This window comes from Dreissena polymorpha, chromosome 2 (genome assembly GCF_020536995.1).
Source record: "Dreissena polymorpha isolate Duluth1 chromosome 2, UMN_Dpol_1.0, whole genome shotgun sequence".
In the NCBI taxonomy this organism is placed as follows: Eukaryota; Metazoa; Mollusca; class Bivalvia; order Myida; family Dreissenidae; genus Dreissena; species Dreissena polymorpha.
In genome coordinates this window covers 91,269,240-91,289,394 of record NC_068356.1, presented here as the reverse complement: position 1 = coordinate 91,289,394, position 20,155 = coordinate 91,269,240, and the positions used below count along the sequence as shown (strand labels likewise).

Genomic DNA, 20,155 nt, shown 5'->3' with positions numbered 1-20,155 from the left:
AGAGGAAGAAAATCAAGACGCATAAGAGGATGATGATGATTATGATGATAATGAGGATGATGATGATGAGGATTATGATGATGAAAGCTTTATGTATAATTTAAAACTTTACATATATTAAGATTGTGATTCGAGAATTATCATGACGGGGTATTATACAACTTGCTTTCCATTCTCTTGCAGACACTGTACGTGGGAACCGGAGGTGAACATTCTCGACAAGAGTCTCATCCGGCAGTTTGAAGAAGAGTGAGTATTATCTATACATGGAACGTATTCAATGAAGATATTACTCATATTTACTTCGCATTTCGTGGAAACTTACACAAATTTACGTCGAAACTCAATATTTGTGTTATCGTTTCATTGATATGTATGGTCTATTGCTTTGCTTTTCCCATAAGCACGTGCATGCTCATACACTTTTTTCCTGATAGTTTTATCATCGGCATGCATCGCCATTATTTTATTTTAAGCCTCTGATATATTTCACAACGATAGGACAGTAACAGGTCATTCTCTATATTTGGATACATCTATTAATACATGTTTATTTCTTGTGGTGTATCGGTTCGCAAACAACGATTTAGAGTTTGGATGCGTTAGAATTATGAGAATGAAAACAAATTGTTTAAAAGCCGATTTAGAACGATAATACTGACTTTGTCCGATTCTTACATGCTTTGATACATACGTGTGCATTATACAATTTACGACAGTATTTAGCAAGCAGTATTGAGGTTCGGGTCTGCTTTCTGCATTTGTATGACTATTTACAACGCTGATTTCGTATTTTGTCCATTCGGGTTTAAGAATGGCTATTTTGAGAAAACACAATAATTCAAATGTATCGCATCTGTTTTAGTCAAAATAATCGCCGTATGTTATAATTATTATGTATGCTTAACCCATTCATGCCTAGCAAAAAGGCCTTGGCAAACAGCGTAGACCCAGATGAGACGCCGCATCTTGAGACGTCTGCGCTGTTTGCGTAAAGGAATTTCTGTAAGAAATATTCGAAATTTAGAAATAAATATACTCCCTAATTTTGAAAATAAACTGATCCAATTTAGAAGGATGGGAGAGTCCACTAGGCATAAATGGGTTAAACATTTTGCCGCGTCAAGCGAAAACGGGTATTATGTCGTTTGCGACAAGCGTAGTTGCTTCATACCGGATCATTAACTGACCAATCAAAACAATTCGACTTTACAACTTAAGTAAAATTCCTTACTAAAGTTGAATTCGTGTAACTAAAAACATATTTTAAGTAGAAAAACCTATTTTAACGCAACTTAATTGAAAATAGTACAATTGATAGAGAAAATCCTTGTTAAGTTGAATTAATTCAACTTAAGTAAGAAAATTACCATTAAGCACCGTTAATGCATTTTCGGTGTTTTAATTAGCGTTAACGCCGCGGGAACCACAAAAACTACTTAAATTCATTTTAAGCAGCGTTAATTCGAATTAAGTAACTTAAATTGAATTTAAGTAGAGAAAAACCTAGTTTAAGTAACTTAAACTTAGTTTTTCTCATTTTTGTGGTTCAGGCGTGCCATATACCAGACTGCACAATCCTTGAAGAACCACACACTTTACCGCAAATAACTCAACAGTATCTATTACACTCGGTCAAAAACCAACGCGTTTCAAATATTGAATCATTAGCATGCCGTTGTATGCAACTGCAACCTACGCATTGGTTGAGCTGCAGGACTTTGTGGCTTGTGGTAGAGTTTATCTCTTTTTAAGGCATTTCAGTCAATTCTGTTTTAACGTAGCTTCCCATGTATCTTTCAATATTTATTAATGTGGTCGACTTATATTTTTTTTCATTGTATGATGACATCGAATACTAAATACGTTTTCATTCATTATGATATGTGCATGATTTTATATTCTACTTTGAACTTTTCGCCCAGGGAGGCCCTCATAATTGCAAAAATAAGTAATGTGATAAATTTATAAACACAAACTTTTGTTATAAATAAATTGGTTATTAACAAAAAAACACACACTAATTTACCAGATTCATTTTATTGAATATGTAACAAAAAATAGAAAGTAACAAGAAATATCGTAAAAAATAATCTTCGCTTTAAGAAAGTGCACAATGTTATTGCTAGAATTCTGGGTTTTGCAAAACCCGTTTATTTTTAAATGTTTGAATGTCAATAATCACATGATTTTCAATATATGCACGGAAGACAATATAAAAATAATTAGTAAACTCGAGAAATCAGTCGCTTTTAAATTGATTGTCGATTGATTGATTGATGGATAAGTAAATGCATGGATTGATTTATTGATTGGTCGATTGATTGATATAAGTATTTGTAATCTTTCTTTCGTTTTCCTTAGTGTTTTTATTGCCATGCTGTTTTCATTGTCTTGCTTTGTGTGAATGTCATAAATTATTGGCGGTTATTCTTACATTTATCAAATTTAAGTGAATCTCTGATATCCAATACTTGAAGTCGAGTTTTCTTGAGTCCTAATTGGATGTGAATGTACTTTAATCGTGTTTTCACCTTCACCGGCGTATCGAATTCACTACGGTTGTATTTGCGATCATTCTCGCCGCATTCGTTCCCATGAACTTTCGAACTTTTTAATACACATGGTTTGACCTTGGTGCACTTAATTGATGATTCAGTCGGCCGAAGAGCTAACTGGATGCGTTCAAGGAACAGGCGAAGCGAATGATGGGCGAATCTGAACGAATCCGAGTTCATTATTATCATAAATACTTTGATGTTGTGTTTCATTCGATTTTAAGATATTTGTTGAGTGAGCTTGTTCTAGCTACGTAATACGGCAAAACATAAACCGGTTGACCATCATTTCGATATCATTATTTACAAGCAAATAATATTCTCGTCGGCTGAAATTTAAGAGTTTAATAGTTTAAGTTGAAAGTATTCAAATCAGTCGTATTTGTTTCACATAATGAACTCGAAACAAGTTTCGTTTTTCCCATCTGTATCAAACAGTTTTGGTATGGTTATAAACTAATGATCGAATTAGCTATCAAGAACGATTCTGCAAAAAGATTAATGCATGACGCGTGATCTATGTTAACTTTTGAACTTTTTTACTAGCTATATTCAAAAATATTTCGAACATATATGCGCAAGCATATATTACTTTGTAGTTTCGTCAAACTTTCTAAGGGTTACGGTTTTAAAATATGGCCGATTTATTTCAAAGGAAAATTGGTATCTACGTTAAAATAACAGGTTCATGATTTGTGTCCTCTTGTGATTTTGTATCGACGATTGTTACACTTAGTCGCGCAATGAGTAAGATATCTTATCATTAACACTGAACAATACAGAATACCGCCACCTCAAACCGAAACGGAAAATCATAATTTATTATCGAGTTTGAATTGACATGCTTTGCACAGTTAATTTCCGCGTTTTCAAATAATGTGACACTTGATATGCCCGTAAAAGCGAATATTTTAAAACCACGAACTTGTTCGCATTTGAACAGTGGTATACGACCTGTCAGGAAACAGTGCTAATAAGTTATTTCGAATGTCACACGAGCGAAAAGAACTTTGCATTAATATAATGAATTAACGCATTTCGTGTTGTTAAACCACAACAATAAAATACAAATAGTAATAGAATGGCTTTCAACTTCAATCCAAAAGTGAACTGATTAATCATTGTCTTTTTTTATTGGCAAGAATCTGTTCCAAAACATTTTTAATGAATGCTTATACATAAATAATTATAAGTAGTCAGGGACGCCTCTTTGGACATGGTGGAATAGACTAATTGAGTAAGAAAATAATTACATGCCAAGCCTGATTTTGGCAAATCTTGTGAAATAAAAGTTAACATTTTCCCTGTTTTTGTTCAAGAATCATTCATGAATAAGGTGTTGCTTTATTTTTAAAATACAAATGATCTGATTGATAAAGTCAATGTAACGCATATCAAAATGGAAAAACAGTTATTGATTGAATATCAATGATTCAGCCGATATTATAATGAGTCAAATCTGACCTCACCGAACAATCAGAAATATTCGAGTTGTCTATTACAAATTGACAACGGGACGACTGGCCTTTGTCTGTAGAACATTATGTAGAGAGTGTTTACAGTTGTGTAAGAACGTTTATGTAAACCCTTTGCATGCTGGGATATTTATCGTCTGCTAAAAATGCCGTCTGCTGAATTTCAAAAATTAGCATTTTCTTCGATTTTTTCAAAGAATACTATCAGAATAACAAACAGTTTGGATCCTGATGAGACGCAACGTTCTGTGGCGTCTCATCTGGATCCAAACTGTTTGCAAAGGCTTTCAAAATTTGAATCCATCACTGTAAGAGTTAAGCAATAACTTCTGTTTTGACTGAATTAACGACACTTTTTGCTACATGGTTCTATAATTTGAACTGCTTACCTAATCGAAACTAAAAGATAAATCGTATATACTAGCTAGTCATAAATATGTCACGATTCGAATTTATACGTTACACCTACTTACCCACCTAATTATCTGGCTTACGTGGGCGTTCTGTTATAAATGTTGGATTTCCAAAGTCACATTATATAATTTGGACTAAATACTTGTAAAGGGTGAACAAATTCATAAATTGAACATAAGTCAAATCAAAGAATAATGAATACATAGTCGCGAATTAACAATGCAGGTACTTGTTTAAGATAAATAATCACATGAAATTCGCATACAGTGTGTATAAGAAAAAAAGGAATTATTTTGATTTCCTTTTTGAATTTTTGAAAACGAGTACATTGCTTCAGTTAAACAAAACAGATCAAGACATGTCTTTATCAAATAAAACACATTTAAGACATATTCATAAGGAGGTCAGCTCTACCAACTGTGTCAAAGCAACACGTTTCTTTATCCGTGCTTGTTAAGATATTCTAATAAAAATAGAACGTGCAATAGTATATTGCTATGTTAATACATCTATAATTAATTATTATCAGTTGCTACCGACTAATTTTGTTTCTACTTAATCACTGTATAATCACGGTCTAATCTGAACCATATAACGGCTATATCGTCACGTTCTGCGCATAACTGCATTAATCATGGTTCACATGAAATGAACATTGAACATTTCAGAATATTATTAGAAAAACAAACATGCAGACATAACTCAGGACTCGCACATGGTGTTTAATCATAATGGGTAACGCACTTGCTATGTGTTTTGTTTCATTGTTGCGTTTGTTACTTAATGGTGAACTGAAGTAACATCCACACATAAATCACCACTCATTAAGGTGTCATAATCGGTCGCGTTATATGTCGGCATATGCGTATATTACTACAGTTAATATTGCAAATCGCATACACGCATTAAATGAGGCTATAGTTGACCTTCAAAACTAATATGCGCAATACTTGACGCCCTTGTTTGCGGGGTTTCATTTACAGATAACTTAATGTTAAGAGCATGAAACATTACAGCATTCAGCAGGTGGTTGTTCGAACGTAGAATTATAATTTCTAGGGCGTTAAACAGATGTATTCGCTGTTTTCATTTCTGTACAAGATGCAAATGAGGCCGCGATATGTTCACCTTTATGCACATGAACATGCTCGCTGAACCGGCGCTATATTTGCGTATGCATTTTTACACAACCTAATTATATGTATATGTAAAAAATAATGTAGCCTCGGTCTAGGAAAACGGGACTTAATGCATAAGCGTACGACACGTTCCGCTTGAAATGGACTTTTGAACTTAATGTACTTAATGTACACTTCTTTGCACTTATCGACAGTGTCCATATCTGCCTATAATAAGCCTTCCTGTAATAGTCAGCAATTGACTGTATGAAGTACGAAGTAGAAGTAGGTGAATGCATAAGCGTACGACACTTTCCGTTTGAAATGGACTTTTGCACTTAATGTATGAGGGTCCGACAATCTCCGTTTGAAATGAACTTTTGCTGAGAAGACATATTCTTTCAACGACAAATGATTTAAAAGCTGAAAGAGTTGTCCACTGATAAGCTTGTGCGCACTGCACGGGCTAATCAGTGACCACACTTAACGCACGTGTTTTAAGACCCTTTTTTCTAGAACTCGGCTCACATGTTAACTAGCGGATGAAAGTCGTCCGGCGTCATTGCTACACTTATCGGTTCCCTGATTCATCCGTTGTTATTTTTACCCTGGTCACTTCACAATTTCAACTGTCATGTTTAAACAAAGGCGTCGCTTTACATCCAAGTGAGTTATAAAAGGCTTTTAGAAAAACAAATTTTAAAAATAAATCTGGTTATTAAATCAAAGAATTACACTAGTTTAATTATTAAATCAATACCTACCGGTACATTATATACGTCATCAAAAGGGTTATATTCGGAAACTAAAAGGGTATTTGTGAAAGATTTGACAACGCATGACGTTAAACGTTTACTTTTGTTTAAACATGCGAACAATTTGAAACATTCGTTTACTAAATTGTAATGACAAAAAGGTCACTCGTATGGGATTCGCGTATACCTAAGTCATTCACACAAGGCTGCGAAATTATGACGTCAACACGTTTTGTTATGATTACTCCAAGTAATTATTCTGACAACGAGAGGCGCTTGATTAATTAAGTAGCGCACTTTTTAAATTAAAAATATGGTTTATGACATGCGTTTGGGAGTATCGAGAAGAGAGTTGCGTCACTGACATATGGTGAAAATACAAGTCGAAGCAAATATAATGATACATTTGTTCCAATAGCGATGTAATTGTAGTCGATCTAAGCAGCTTGTGTGTCTATTTAGACGTGATTGGATAGACGGGACAATCAGTTACGTCACATCTTTTCAAGAATGCATGTATGTGTGTATCAAAAAATACACGGATGAACATTTATTAAATGTTTACAAAAACGATCTTTTTTTTTAATTTTGCATACGTATTTTTAAAAATGTATTATCACGGCTCTTACCACCTTGTACTTTTTGGAAACGTCATCGTTTAAAACTAATTCAATAACATTTTAAGTAGCTTTACATAACAAAAACAATACAAAGAACACTGATGACCAAGAAAATACAACCAAAATATCTTGCCGCTCATTGAATCAGCCTTCAAAATAGTTGATGAAAATATAAAGCGTTTGCTACGATTTTCATCGGTAGGCCTATTTGTTTTTGTGCGTTTGCATTTTTTCTTAAATTCTCCCAGGTTCAACTACGGGAAAAGCTATTTCTATTCTACATTTTGAAATAACTTAATCTGCATTTTTTATATCAATCATAAGTACATAAGCTTGATTATAAAGTGTTTTGAATGGCATTAATAAAATACAAAACTTTATCAACAAGTACCTATAAAAAATACGCCTCATTTAGTAAAACTTTTTTCGGTTTTGATTTAGCATCAGCTTTGTTTCCTACTACATCGTGTGACTAGTAAGTTTAGAAAACACATATCATGTAAATTGCAGAAGGCAAGACGATAACGTCACTGTCCCTAATCGCTCTGTTTACCATGCGTCATGGTATTATGTTTACTTTCTGAGTTCCCGAAATGCTCAGGAGCACGTGCAGCCGAGAGCTTACGAACTTCAATAATTTAAAATGAATCATCATAACTTGTTGTTTTGATATTTGTTCCATTATCCAGACATATTCACCAGAATATTTGAATAAGGAATATTGGTAATCGTTAGAAACGTGTACACAACTTTTACATGATTTGGTAGTTCTAATTCCATGCAATATTATTAACGTATTTCTTTTTTATTCCAGTTTCCCATCGTTATTGTATCCTAAAATAACCACCCACTCTGACAAACCATGAAACTGTTTTTAACCATGATAAGTTTACGATCTAGAAACTGAAGCTATAGTAAACATATGTTGTTTACGAGAAATTAATCATATATTGTAATCATCAGACAAGAGGCGAGTAAAGCGGTATGATATCATCATAATGACGCGTGTTGTGGGCGAGTTAAAGGTGGATTAACGTCGTTGATTCTTCCAAAACTTAATATTGTTTTCAAGATGGCGACGGGAAAATAACATTGAGTACATCATTTTAGTATAGGTAGCATCAGCATCAAAAGTATTAGCAATATCCTTTTCATCAGCATCATACGCATCGCAATCGTCATAATTATCATATCACCATTATCAACAAAAGCTGCAGAAGCAGCAGCAACAGCAGCAATGGTAGGATAATCATTAATAATATCAGAATGAGAAGCGGAATTATTGTTATCATCATCAGCAGTAGCATTAGCAACAGCGGAACTATCATGCTTATAATAGCTTGTATAATCAGCATAGTTATCATCACACTGACCGATTAATAATCAAGCACAATATCCGAAATCAAGAAATATAACGTGTATTCATCTGACGAAAGTTCGAATGAATGAATCAGAGTAGTTGTTGACGAACGTGGTCTTTTTATTAGTCAATAACCGGTTCTGAATAACAAGACCCGGTTTAGATGTGTGCCAATATCGTGTGTTTAGTTTAATGAGAGAATCAGCTTCTCCATTTGCCTTGAACTATTGGAACTTATTGTTGTTATCCACTTCTGTCAGATAATGTCTTATTTTCCGCGAAGTGTAAAACATATGTTTTATATTATTTCTGACGTATCCTGTTTTCACCTCGACTGTTTTTATGTAAACGATTAAAAATAGATTTAATCTATTGAATCGTTCACTGGCATGTGATGATCCGTGTTTGCAAAAAAAGTAACCAAAATAGTTATCCTCACCGTCGTCCTTGTGATAGTCGTGAAAATTATCATCATCGTCATCATCATCATCATCGTCATAATCATCATCGTCATTATCATCATCTTCAACATCATCATCATCATCAGTAGCAGCAGCATCATTATCATCATCATAATCGTCGTCCACGTCGTCAACATCATCATCATCATCATAATCATCACCATCATCATCATCTCTTCATCATCATCATCATCAGCAGCAGCAGCAGCAGCAGTAGCAGCAGCATAATCATCTATCAATTGCATAAATGCTTTAACAACAGCACAATTTTATCATCAATACAGACGTCGTCGTCATCGCCTTCATCATAAAAGTGTATTATTTCCATCGGCTTTGTATACTTTGACAAAAACAGTTAAAATACAATAAAACTTTTTAGATCAAACTATCATTTGGATCTATGTGCAGTGTTCATTATTCTTGAAGTTGTTTCACACTTCTTCTATAAGTATCGGACACCGCAAGACGAACCACATTGACATACTATTATTGTCAAGGGCATTTTACTGAACGAGTATTGCCCCAACTCTTAACGCAGAAGGAAGTCTTATTTCAATGACACATTTCAACGACAATTAATATACTGATTGTGATTGATTATTAAAAAAGTACCTAATGCCTGGCGGATACATTCTGATCCATAAAAGGCAATGCATATTTGTAACTTTGTTTAAATAAACTGAACGGAATGTATATGTCGAAGACTATTTTTCGTTAAATTGTTTACAATTCCAGTATTTAAATATAATGTTTCAAGCTATACGTATACTAACTATGCAAGCAATAACATACGACACCAACCGAAACTCGAATTATTGCGGTTTAAATAAACGAACACGGATATCGCTTTATTTTTAGCAACAGTAACCCTGATATTTCTATGAATATTTTTTCTGAAAAATACCGCATTTCCCCGGGTCATTTAAATGTCGTTTAACAGTAATACAAATTCACAAATAAAATGTAAGCGTTTATATTTTATCGCATTGTCCCACAGGGGAAGCCAGCTTCAACGTTTTTATGTTTCGATGAAAAAATATCGGATGTTTTAAAATGTTTTGTCACTTGCCAATGCCATAATAAAGGGGCCTCGCATTGCTGAACAGTTTATATCCGTCCGACGCAAATGAAGTTTCACGTGTACATATTTGTAGTATTTTACAATACATTGGTTTGGATCGCGTCAACTGTCTCAGTTAACCCAGTTATGCCTAGTGGACTCTCCCATCCTTCTAAATTTGATAAATTTATTTCCAAAATTAGGGATGTCTAGTATATTTATTTATATTTATAAAATATCTTACAGAAATTCCATTAAGCAAACAGCGCAGCCCCCGATGAAACGCCGCATCATGCGGCTTCTAATATGGGTCTACTCTGTTTGCCAATTCCTTTTTTCTAGACGCAACACATAAATGGGTTAATGACTACGAAGTCATTTCCCCACCATTGGTCTTTACAGTGAGACCATAATACATGCACCAATATGTAAAAATGGGAAAACCTTTTAATACCTCACAGGGACTAACCCCACCAATGACATCTTGTTTATTTTAGCCTTGTTTTAAGAAAACGGTGCTTCAAACATATGCGGACTGCACAGGCTAATCTTGGACAACCATTTACGCACATGAACTAAACCTCGTTTTTCCGGAGCGAAGCCCATATTTAAGTATTTTACTGGTCCTTCGAGTTAAATGCAGTAACTAAATTGAGCATTTTACAGTAAGTGTTGTTTACAAATGTATGCATTTTTCGTTGCATGTAGTACACGCCATCGGACATTTTTCTGTAGCAACGATGGCTCAACCGCGCGTGAAAACATGAACATGATATTTACGACGTATTCGCTCGCGGAATTTAACATGATGTTCTCGAGCATTTTGTGCACGCCTTATGTTGCATGTCGCAGATTGTTTTAATCTTGTTTCCTTCACAATTTGCTGGCTTACATAGCATGCATTCGCACAACAACTCATATTCACCGAATTACCATTCTTCGCGTGATTGTGTGCCAGAATCCACGTTTATACGGTTTTATATTGCATTCAGTTTTCTGAAACGACTGCAGTGGAATTTTATAAATGAGACTTCGAATGTCAGAAATCCCAATGATCAAGAAATCTATTAATTGACACCAATTACCGATGAGGTCATGTAACTTTTTTCGAGTTTTTTTTATTACTTTATAAACCGGATTCGAAGCACATGCCTATGTTTGAAGGCCGTCCTAGCATAGAAACCTAAATCTAGGCCCTTGCATTTTTGCACAGTTTTTAAGTATTAAAGTTTTCTTTGTAAGATGCAATTTTGTGTGCTCTTCTATGTAGGTAATTGATTTGCACACGTCGATTTAGGGTTGGGGTTAGATTGCCTTCTTTAAATTGATCGAACTTAGACATTGCCCTTCGTATTGTATTCTACCCTAGACAAGTATTGTCTTACTTCGATTAATAAAATGTTGTCTCTTTCCAGGGGATATGACCCCAGGCGGATTCGAGCTTGTGCGCGCAGGAAGAAGCGTCGACGTAGTGAGGTAAGGCGATCATTGCCGTGCAGTTGTTCGCACGTTTTAAGCATGTATTGAGCTAACTAGAGTTGTTATAAAACTATATCATGTGCTGTTTTGACCGTCCTACACTCTAACGCGTATTAAACGTATGGAATCGTGATCTAATGAAGTTAAAGTGGTTGGCAACGAATGTAACATATAATTATAGCAATCATTACCGATGCCTGTTCGTCCGTGGTCCGTCCATCCGGTACTTCGTTTCCGCGCGAAAACTGATGATCCGAATTCGAAAGAATGGATCTTGAATGTTTGTAATGATAAACTTAAAATTTCCTCGGGGATGTACACCCAGGACAGTTAATTGTTAATGTTATCGTTAGAAGTAGTTACTTTATCATATCTTACGCGGAAGTGGAGACTGCATGGTAATATAAGTAACCGAAAGTACGCATAGCATTTACCCCCTTCAATGTTTACTGACTTTATATCACCATCAGGCATTGCCATGCATTCGGTGGAGACAATTTTATATACGAAAACGTATTGCAAATGTATGTGCGCTATTATAAGATAAATATTATTTAAAAAAATGTTTACGATTCATAATAGTACGGAGAATTTTGTTGCATTTATCAAGACGTCTTGCGATGCCATTGACCCATTGTTTTCTACTACAAATAAGATCCCTCAAGGACAAGATAAAATGTTTTTAGGCAAAACGTTGCAATGAAATTTAATATATGTGGTGGAATCCTGTTTTTGCTGATATGTTTTCCCGAAGGCCATAATTTATTATGTAGATTGTATATGAAATGCAGATGTTTTTATGTTCTTTTTTATTGTAACCGCAAATTAAACCACACAAAAACAACATTACATCGTATGTTGTATATATACGACAGCAAAAATATGAAAGTCAACAATTGCCATTAAAGCAAACTTATTTTTAACTTGTTTTATAAAGAAAGGCAACACTGGTTAACGACAAACTTTTGCAATGCCAAAACGATATGCATTTAAATAAAGTTCGCCGTGGTGTAATGGAAAAGGTGTCCGCCTATCGATTGGGAGGTTACAGGTTTGATCCCCACTTGGGGAGCGTTCTCTATATCTTACACAAAGATACTCAGCCGGTTCTTAGTCCCAGGTAACGGACTCGAGAGCGTTTCTATAAGCCCGAGGCTTTCGATGCAATCGAGCTAAAAAAATACGTTGAAATTAAACTAAAACAGCAACAACAGAAACACCCCCGCAACCAAGACTTCGTAAATTTTGCTGCGTTTTATATTTCAAGTGTCTCAGAAATAACTACTGTTTATAAGTTTAGTAGTTTTGATTTACGTGTTTGCTACTTCTATTTTAAATCTACATGTCAACGTTTCATACAATATGTATACATGTGTTTTCAACTCAGTCATGCTTTTCTGTTAAATAAACACTAGGATGAATAATAAACGAATGCACTTCGTCCTTTAGTGTAACGAAAGCAAACAATCAGACCAATCGCATGCGACGCATCGAGGCAAGTGTCCGTTGACGATTTGAATTTCGAATTCCAAACTGGGAAGTAATCGAATTATAAGTGCTTTATACATATGTTGCTTACATTTAAGGCCATAAATTACCCAAGCGCCTTAAGTAGGATAGTATGATTGCGCGTGATAAAGCGTTTTAAATACTAAAACTTTTATTGGTTGGGCAACCATCACGTTTACATTAAAGAATGATATCGATTGGTTTAAGTTTAAAATTATAGCCGTAGTCGTTTGGGAAGATAACACAGACTTCAACCAATAGTTAAATCGCCCGATTTCAAATTCAAATTAATCATATACATCAAGCACGCAATCGATAAGTCTAACTTGGATATATAGGTCAGTTATATTAAAACATTCTTTACGTTTTGTGACGTGTTCTACCCTCTTTGGTATTGAGCACTTTAAATGTTTAAAGTGAAGTGTATTGATTAATTTAAGTATAACGACTACACGTAGAAGGTGAGCGTCACTATTAACAAAAGCGTAAATACACGAATACATGTATATTTAGATGTATATATTGTCACATATAGCCATATCGTTTGAAACTTTCTTAATTAAGTTTTTATGTCTGCGATTTTTATTACAAGTCGAAATATATACTACTTTAATGTAAGTTGTACTCAAAGAAACGATAAGATATTTATTATTTTAATTCAGTCTAAGTTTATTGCTTGATGTTAAAACAATTTAAAATTATAAACGAAGTCATTCCGATCTGTAATACGAGTATGAATAACACAGCCTTGAATCTTTATTTTAAAGTGAAGAAGTTCGTGCCACGGTTATTTCACAATTATCTTCTGTCATGAAACCGGGTCAATCCCACTTTCTTATATCTAAAGAGGTACTGCAATCAATAGTACATACTTGTCTCAATATAGCATCTAATAATGCTACTTAATTAATTAACGCAATGTTGGAGATGCGTGGCATTCAGCGTGTGGCTTACGTGATGATTTAGTAGGTTACGCATGCGAAAATATATTTCTTTTTAACAAATTACTTTTATGCAATAAAGACAATTAATTCAACCACCGAACTACTTGAAACAAACCAAAATACTTTTTGCTTTCACCGCATAATATCAAAATATCATTTATTTGATTCCAACATGATCTAACAATAACTTTTTACTGCAATATAAATGAGGATCGTATTAAAGGATGCGACCTTCTTTTTGCGTCGTTTGTTGGACAGTTTAACCCATTTATGCCTAGCGTCTAGAAAAACGCCTTGGCAAACAGCATAGAACCAGATGAGACGCCGCATGATGCGGCGTCTCATCTGGGTCTACGCTGTTTGCTTACTGGAATTTCTGTAAGAAATATTCTAAATATAGAAATAAATATACTAGATATCCCTAATTTTGGAAATAAATTTATCCAATTTAAAAGGATGGGAGAGTCCACTTTGCATAAATGAGTTAACGAGGATCGCCCCTGTCTTTCTTTATTGAAAGATCAGCAAATACCGTGTTGTTATAAAACATTCGTAATCCGATTTTTTTGCTTTCAGGTGACGGAATCACGGCCGACGGCGAATCTTTTCCTCAATGAGCCGGATACCGACTCGGAGGGTGAGACGGTCCCAAGACACCGACCACGTGACCTCTTTGGCTCGACAAATGAAAAGATAGCGTCAATATCTCTGTCGAAACGCGGGGACGTCTGGCGGCGAGAATCGGAGGCAGATGTTGGGGCAGACAACGCGTGGCCCGTTAATGACCTCCAGCGCGCGACCGAACAAAAGACACGCGCCGGAGAGCTTGCCGACATAAAGAAAGACGAGCTAAGTCCAATATCGACGATTTCGGCGCTTAAACAGACGACTGGGATTGATATAACATCACTGCATAAAAATGGCGGGAAAGGTTGCCATCCGAAGATGCGAGCAAAATTCATGTTCAGATCTGGCGATATGGAGACGTGTGGCTGGGGATATGACTGGAGCAGTTCTGACAACGAAAGTGTTAAAGCCCTGTCCCCGATCAGTCATGAAAGCCATTCCCTCTCCGACATTGTCGAGTGTCCAAAAATGGAAGTGCAAAGTCGGACATGCATCGAATCTCCGTCACGACCCCCGTTATATCGAACGTACAGCGATATCTCGGAAGCGTCAGACGAATGCGGCGACGCGTTTATTCTAGAAAAGAGCTATGACATTACGCCGTTGACATCACCGGACGATGGTTTCTCGTTTGCATTTTACACGTGCTACAATAACAAACAAACGGACGCTGTGGCGAGCGTAACGACAATTGAAACCAACGACATTCCTTTTCCGGAAGACATGGAAACCGCAGTGCCGTGTGAAAAAGTTGCGTTCGAGTGCGAAGTGTACGACGATGTGTGCATGGTTACTAATGACAACAACAACAGCGACTGTGACAATGATTCTGGATTTTCTAATTCTTGTTCCGACGTGGAATCGATTGAGCCGATCCCGAGTAAAATCTGTACACCGTTTTACGACGAAGTCATGTTCGACCACGCCCCCGACGTTGTGACGTCGCCGACTTGTAGCGGAAGTGACGTAGCGGTAACAGAGGTCACGTGTGATGACGTAACTGTGATATTCCACGAGAGCAGAAAAGCAAAAGGCTTCTTCGAATGGAATTACTGAGCTATCAAATTTTTTTTGTATGTTTAAAACTTTCCGATTGCCACCAATTGCTAAACAACTGCGTCACTTTGATCATTTAATTTCCTGGCCATAGCAAATTTGCTCCTTCCATATGTGCTCTTATAAACGCAATTTTTAAGGAAATTTTGAAATTTAATATAATTACAATTAGCGGTACAATTCTTTCTCGTCTGATCCTGTCGTTCCACGAGTGAATAACAGCAAAATGTAACACTTAAGTGACAAATTTCATGTTGCATATATTAATAACACAAGCTACAATGTACTTGATGATAAAACTTCAATTGGGAAGCTTTTCTTTGTCTCTAAACTATTGGAAATTAGTTAAAAAATACTAAATTTATATAGCATTAATATAGTTTATTTTTTAACTGTGAAAAACAGAAGAAATACGACATCAGCTCAGTCCTGTTGCACAAACTAGTATTGTCGAAAAACTCGTTATTTTATCAGATAATAACAAAATGCGGTTTTAAATATAGACACATTTAAGTATGCTATAAACTATCTCAGTATTTATAATGCTAATTAAAATATCTATTGTTGCAATTCTCAGCTTAGCGAAACTACTACTGCTATGTATATCTGAAATATCCGGCGCTTACGATAAAAAAACTAATTTGACTCTTAACGGGTTTCGTCGATAAAAGTACAAACCAGTATAGCTTTGCGTATCTTTCATTACATACACTTGTGATCAACAATACACTCGTCATTATCCGTATTTTATTTTCAAAAAGTACGGATTTACATCCGTTAATAAGGATTGTTCTTAATGTTTTTTCTCAAATACAGAAAAAGTAATTTAAGGGAGGACACCTTTCATTGTTTTTGTGAATTTATTTATAACCGCGGAAGATTAGCCTCCCTTACACTAAAATCGTTTGAGCAATTGTTTTAGTTGGTGTAGTACAAGTAGTATAAGGGAAGCTACTGCGAATAATTATTTTGACCTGCGTGGTTTCTGTTGCCATAATATTTCGAACAAAGCTGATATGTTATATCGTTGTTAACCTGTTATTGTTGTCACATTGGCTCTGTTACTTTAATAAACGTCTTAAAAGTATGCGTGTTTGAATTTTTCCTGTGTCAATTTATAAACAATTACGAATAAAACGCTACAATATTTATAACTTATAACAGTGATAGTATATTTTCAATCGTTACTTAGTGTAAGTGATACCATGCACAACTTGAGATTACAAATAAGAGGTTTATTTGAGTCGCGTTCTGAGAAAACTGGGCATAATGCTTGTGCGTAAAGTGTAGTCCCAGATTTGCCTGTGCAGTCCGCACAGGCTAAACAGGGACGTCATTTTCCGCTTTTATGGTATTTTTAGTTTCAAGGAAGTCCCTCCGTACCGAAAATCAAGTTAAAGCGGAAAGTGTCGTCCCTGATTAGCCTGTGCACATGCATTAAGCCCAGTTTTCTCAGAACAAGGCTCATTTGATGGATATCAACGCTCCTTTTTAACACATACCGTTTACTTTTGGTAATTACAATTATCCTTTATCTAATGACAGATCGGTTACACACGTTATGATTTTCAAAATGCAATTTAATGTTAACAAAACATATGTTCAACCCATTTATGCCTAGTGGACTCTCCCATCCTTCAAAATTGGATCAATTTATTTCCAAAATTCGGGATGTCTAGTATATTTTTTTTTTCTATATTTAGAATATTTCTTACAGAAATTTCTTTAATCAAACAGCGCAGACCGTGATGAGACGCCGCATCATGCGGCGTCTCATATGGGTCTACGCTGTTTGCCAATGCCTTTTTTCTTGACGCTAGGCATAAATGGGTTAATGACAGATCGGCTACACGCATTATGATTTTCAAAATGCAATTTCATTTACGAATTGAATAGCATTTTTCTGCAATTCATCGATGCATGAACTGTCGGGAAAATTACGCCTAAATAAATTAGGTGTATTTTCCCCGACAGTTCATACACCGATGACATGCAGAAAAATTCTATTTAATTCTTATAATTACAACACAAAATGATCATTAAGCTGAAATTATATCGTGGTAAGGGTCATAAAAGTCCTTTTTAATCTAGCGTATGAATCTATTTTCAGTTTCGGTTTCATCTCCGTCAAATGAGTATATCGTTGAAGTTCGCGCAAAAAATATAACGTCATTTCGCTATTGACCAATACAAAACAACGCCATTAAGTTTCGCGCAAAACATAACGTCATTTTGGCAACTTGTTTATGACCAGAAAGTAGCGCTATGAATATTCATGTTTAAATTTGCATACGAAGTGGGTTCATCGGAAAATGAAAAACCGGTCACGTGAACAAATTATCCAATCAGAATGCAGCATTCATATGAAAGTGACAGAAGTTGTTATAATGTTTACAAAACATATGGGAAGCGACGTGAGAAAATACACCTTATGGTAAAAAAATTCGATTATGAGTTTTATACTTACTCGAGTAGTTCAATGATTTCTGATTACAACGGTATGTCTACTTTGTTAATGCGTTCAATATTGATATTGATATGAACGTTTATAAAATACGTTGTTAACGTATTTGCAAAGCGACGTCGTAAAATTCTCCGCGACGTTATTTTAACTGACGTTATTCATAAAAGATTCGCTTATTGGCACATCGACAACTGATTTAATGACTATATCTTATACGTTACAATCCATAACAGATGATAGCCATTTGTAATCAACACACACACACGCACGCACGCACGCACGCACGCAATTTTCAATTTAATACTTTTTAAAAGTCAAAATCGATATTTAGTAGGCTTTTTTATTCGCATTCCGCACAAAAGGTCGCAGTGTCTTCTCGAAGTAGGTCTTCCTTGCTGCACTCAAACCACCCGGCTGAAGAACCCGTGGAATCTCTTGAGATTAAAAGCGAACGTCTTTATTTTTTAGAATGTTTATTTCTGTCTCCTCCGCACCAGCCGCTGTTTTGACAGTGACGACACCTGGTTTGTCTTCCTCAAACCTAAAGTACTGGAATGAGACAAGAATGCGTTTACTATTTACGATAAATCAAATGTGCAAGTGCAGCGCTACGTTCTCTATAAAATTATTATATGTCTCTATGAATCTTAAATCATTGATCTGTTTTGACATGTTAAATAATTACCTTATGCCGATTACGGGCTTGAAATGTTGTCCAAGAAACTCCTTCCAAGCGCGCCAGGACAACTGTGGATAAGATACAGCCATGTTACCTATGGAAGACCCTTCTACTATTTCTGCAAGCTGTTCTCTGGTTTCACAATCATGGCAGTGGTACTTTATCTTGATGTGCGCGAAACCCGAGCCGACTAAACACCTTGCATGCCCTGTAAAATGGTACGACTCATTCTAGTTTTATATTTATTTAATACATTAAGTTATTAGTACATACACACTATGTCAGGCAAGTGCAATACTAACACAATTTAACACCACTTGGGTTATTGTTGCAATGACCTATCGATTGATTTTATCTGTAAAAGTATTTGATCTAAATAAAGAAATGTAATTTGAACATTTATTTTTAACTAATTGCATCAAGGATTTTACTTATACATGTAAGCAATGGACATACTATTTATGCAAACGATTTACCTGGAATTTGCATTTGGTATTCTATCTTCCTGTGTTTTCCTGTCATGACCCTCCACATTAAATAACCCACGACAAACTTGTTTTTGTTCTGCCCTAGAAAATAAAAATGCTATATAAATAAATTTCTCAACACGGTTTTGTCTAAGATATATGTAGGATGTTCTTTATTTAAATGAATTACATTTAAAGTCTTATCTTAGTCGGTCTTTTTATAAATTAGCGCATGCACTTTAAAGGATAGATGAGAATATGCGTAAAGTGTCGTCCAAGATTAGCCTGTGAAGTCCACACAGACTAATCAGGGACGACACTTCCGCCTAAACTGGATTTTGCTCAAGAGAGACTTTCTTTACATGTAAAAATATCATATAAGCGGAAAGTGTCGTCCTTGATTAGCCTGTGCGGACTGCACTGGCTAACCTCGGACGACACTTTACGCACATGTATTAAACGCCGTTTAAACTATGCCTGTCACGTTAATGCCATCTAAAAATAGACAGGACGATCCTACATAGAATGGCCCGCCCGCTTTACTGAGTAAAATGACTTTGGATGGCCGTATAAGGTCGGTTTTACATCCGACTCATTAAAAGAAAACTGCATTAACTGCATCGGAAAACAAAGTGACTCCATAATAAAGCAAAACGACAAATATACTATTAAAACCGTGTAGTAAATTTTATATGAATTAATAAATAAGTAAAATCCTCAAACTTCCATAGTGTTACATTATCAAATAAATCACGCACCTGGACAGTTATCTGCATGGATGCAGCATACGTCGTTTTCCGTTTCATAATTTGACATTACCCAGTCTAGCATAGAAATAATGGAATCCGGTCCATGAGCCTGGCTGCCGTCCTGTCCTGTGGTCTGGTCCTCATCAACCAGAAAATTGATCTGTTTCCTTTGGCCATCTATCCGTACTCCAAATATATGGACCTTCCGCAAGCTGTAGAAGTACAGCGGTCCCATCTGGCGTGCATGGTGGGACATAGTCACACTTTGACTGAAGTCAAAGGTGAAGTGGACAAAATTTTCTTCCGAACTCTTACGCAGGCATTCATTGTACACTTCCCTTTCCCGTTATGGTATGAACA

At 35.5% G+C, this 20,155-nt stretch overlaps 2 protein-coding genes across 2 annotated transcripts in view; one reads left to right on the top strand and one right to left on the bottom strand.

Annotated features, from left to right (window-relative positions):
* LOC127868029 (uncharacterized) overlaps positions 1-16,523 on the top strand; it is a 35,330-nt gene extending 18,807 nt beyond the window's left edge. The window contains exons 3-5 of the mRNA XM_052409589.1: positions 184-249; positions 11,237-11,297; positions 14,330-16,523. Coding sequence (XP_052265549.1) covers positions 184-249; positions 11,237-11,297; positions 14,330-15,436 — 1,234 coding nt within the window. The 3' untranslated portion in view covers positions 15,437-16,523. The remainder of the gene's footprint in view (positions 1-183; positions 250-11,236; positions 11,298-14,329) is intronic.
* Positions 16,524-18,226: 1,703 nt separating this feature from the next.
* LOC127870357 (uncharacterized) lies at positions 18,227-20,155 on the bottom strand. Its single transcript, XM_052412981.1, has 4 exons — positions 19,805-20,155; positions 19,056-19,148; positions 18,586-18,787; positions 18,227-18,449 (listed from the first exon to the last, which is right to left on the bottom strand). The coding sequence occupies exons 1-4, from the start codon at positions 20,049-20,051 to the stop codon at positions 18,374-18,376; spliced, it is 618 nt and encodes a 205-aa protein (XP_052268941.1). The 5' UTR covers positions 20,052-20,155; the 3' UTR covers positions 18,227-18,373.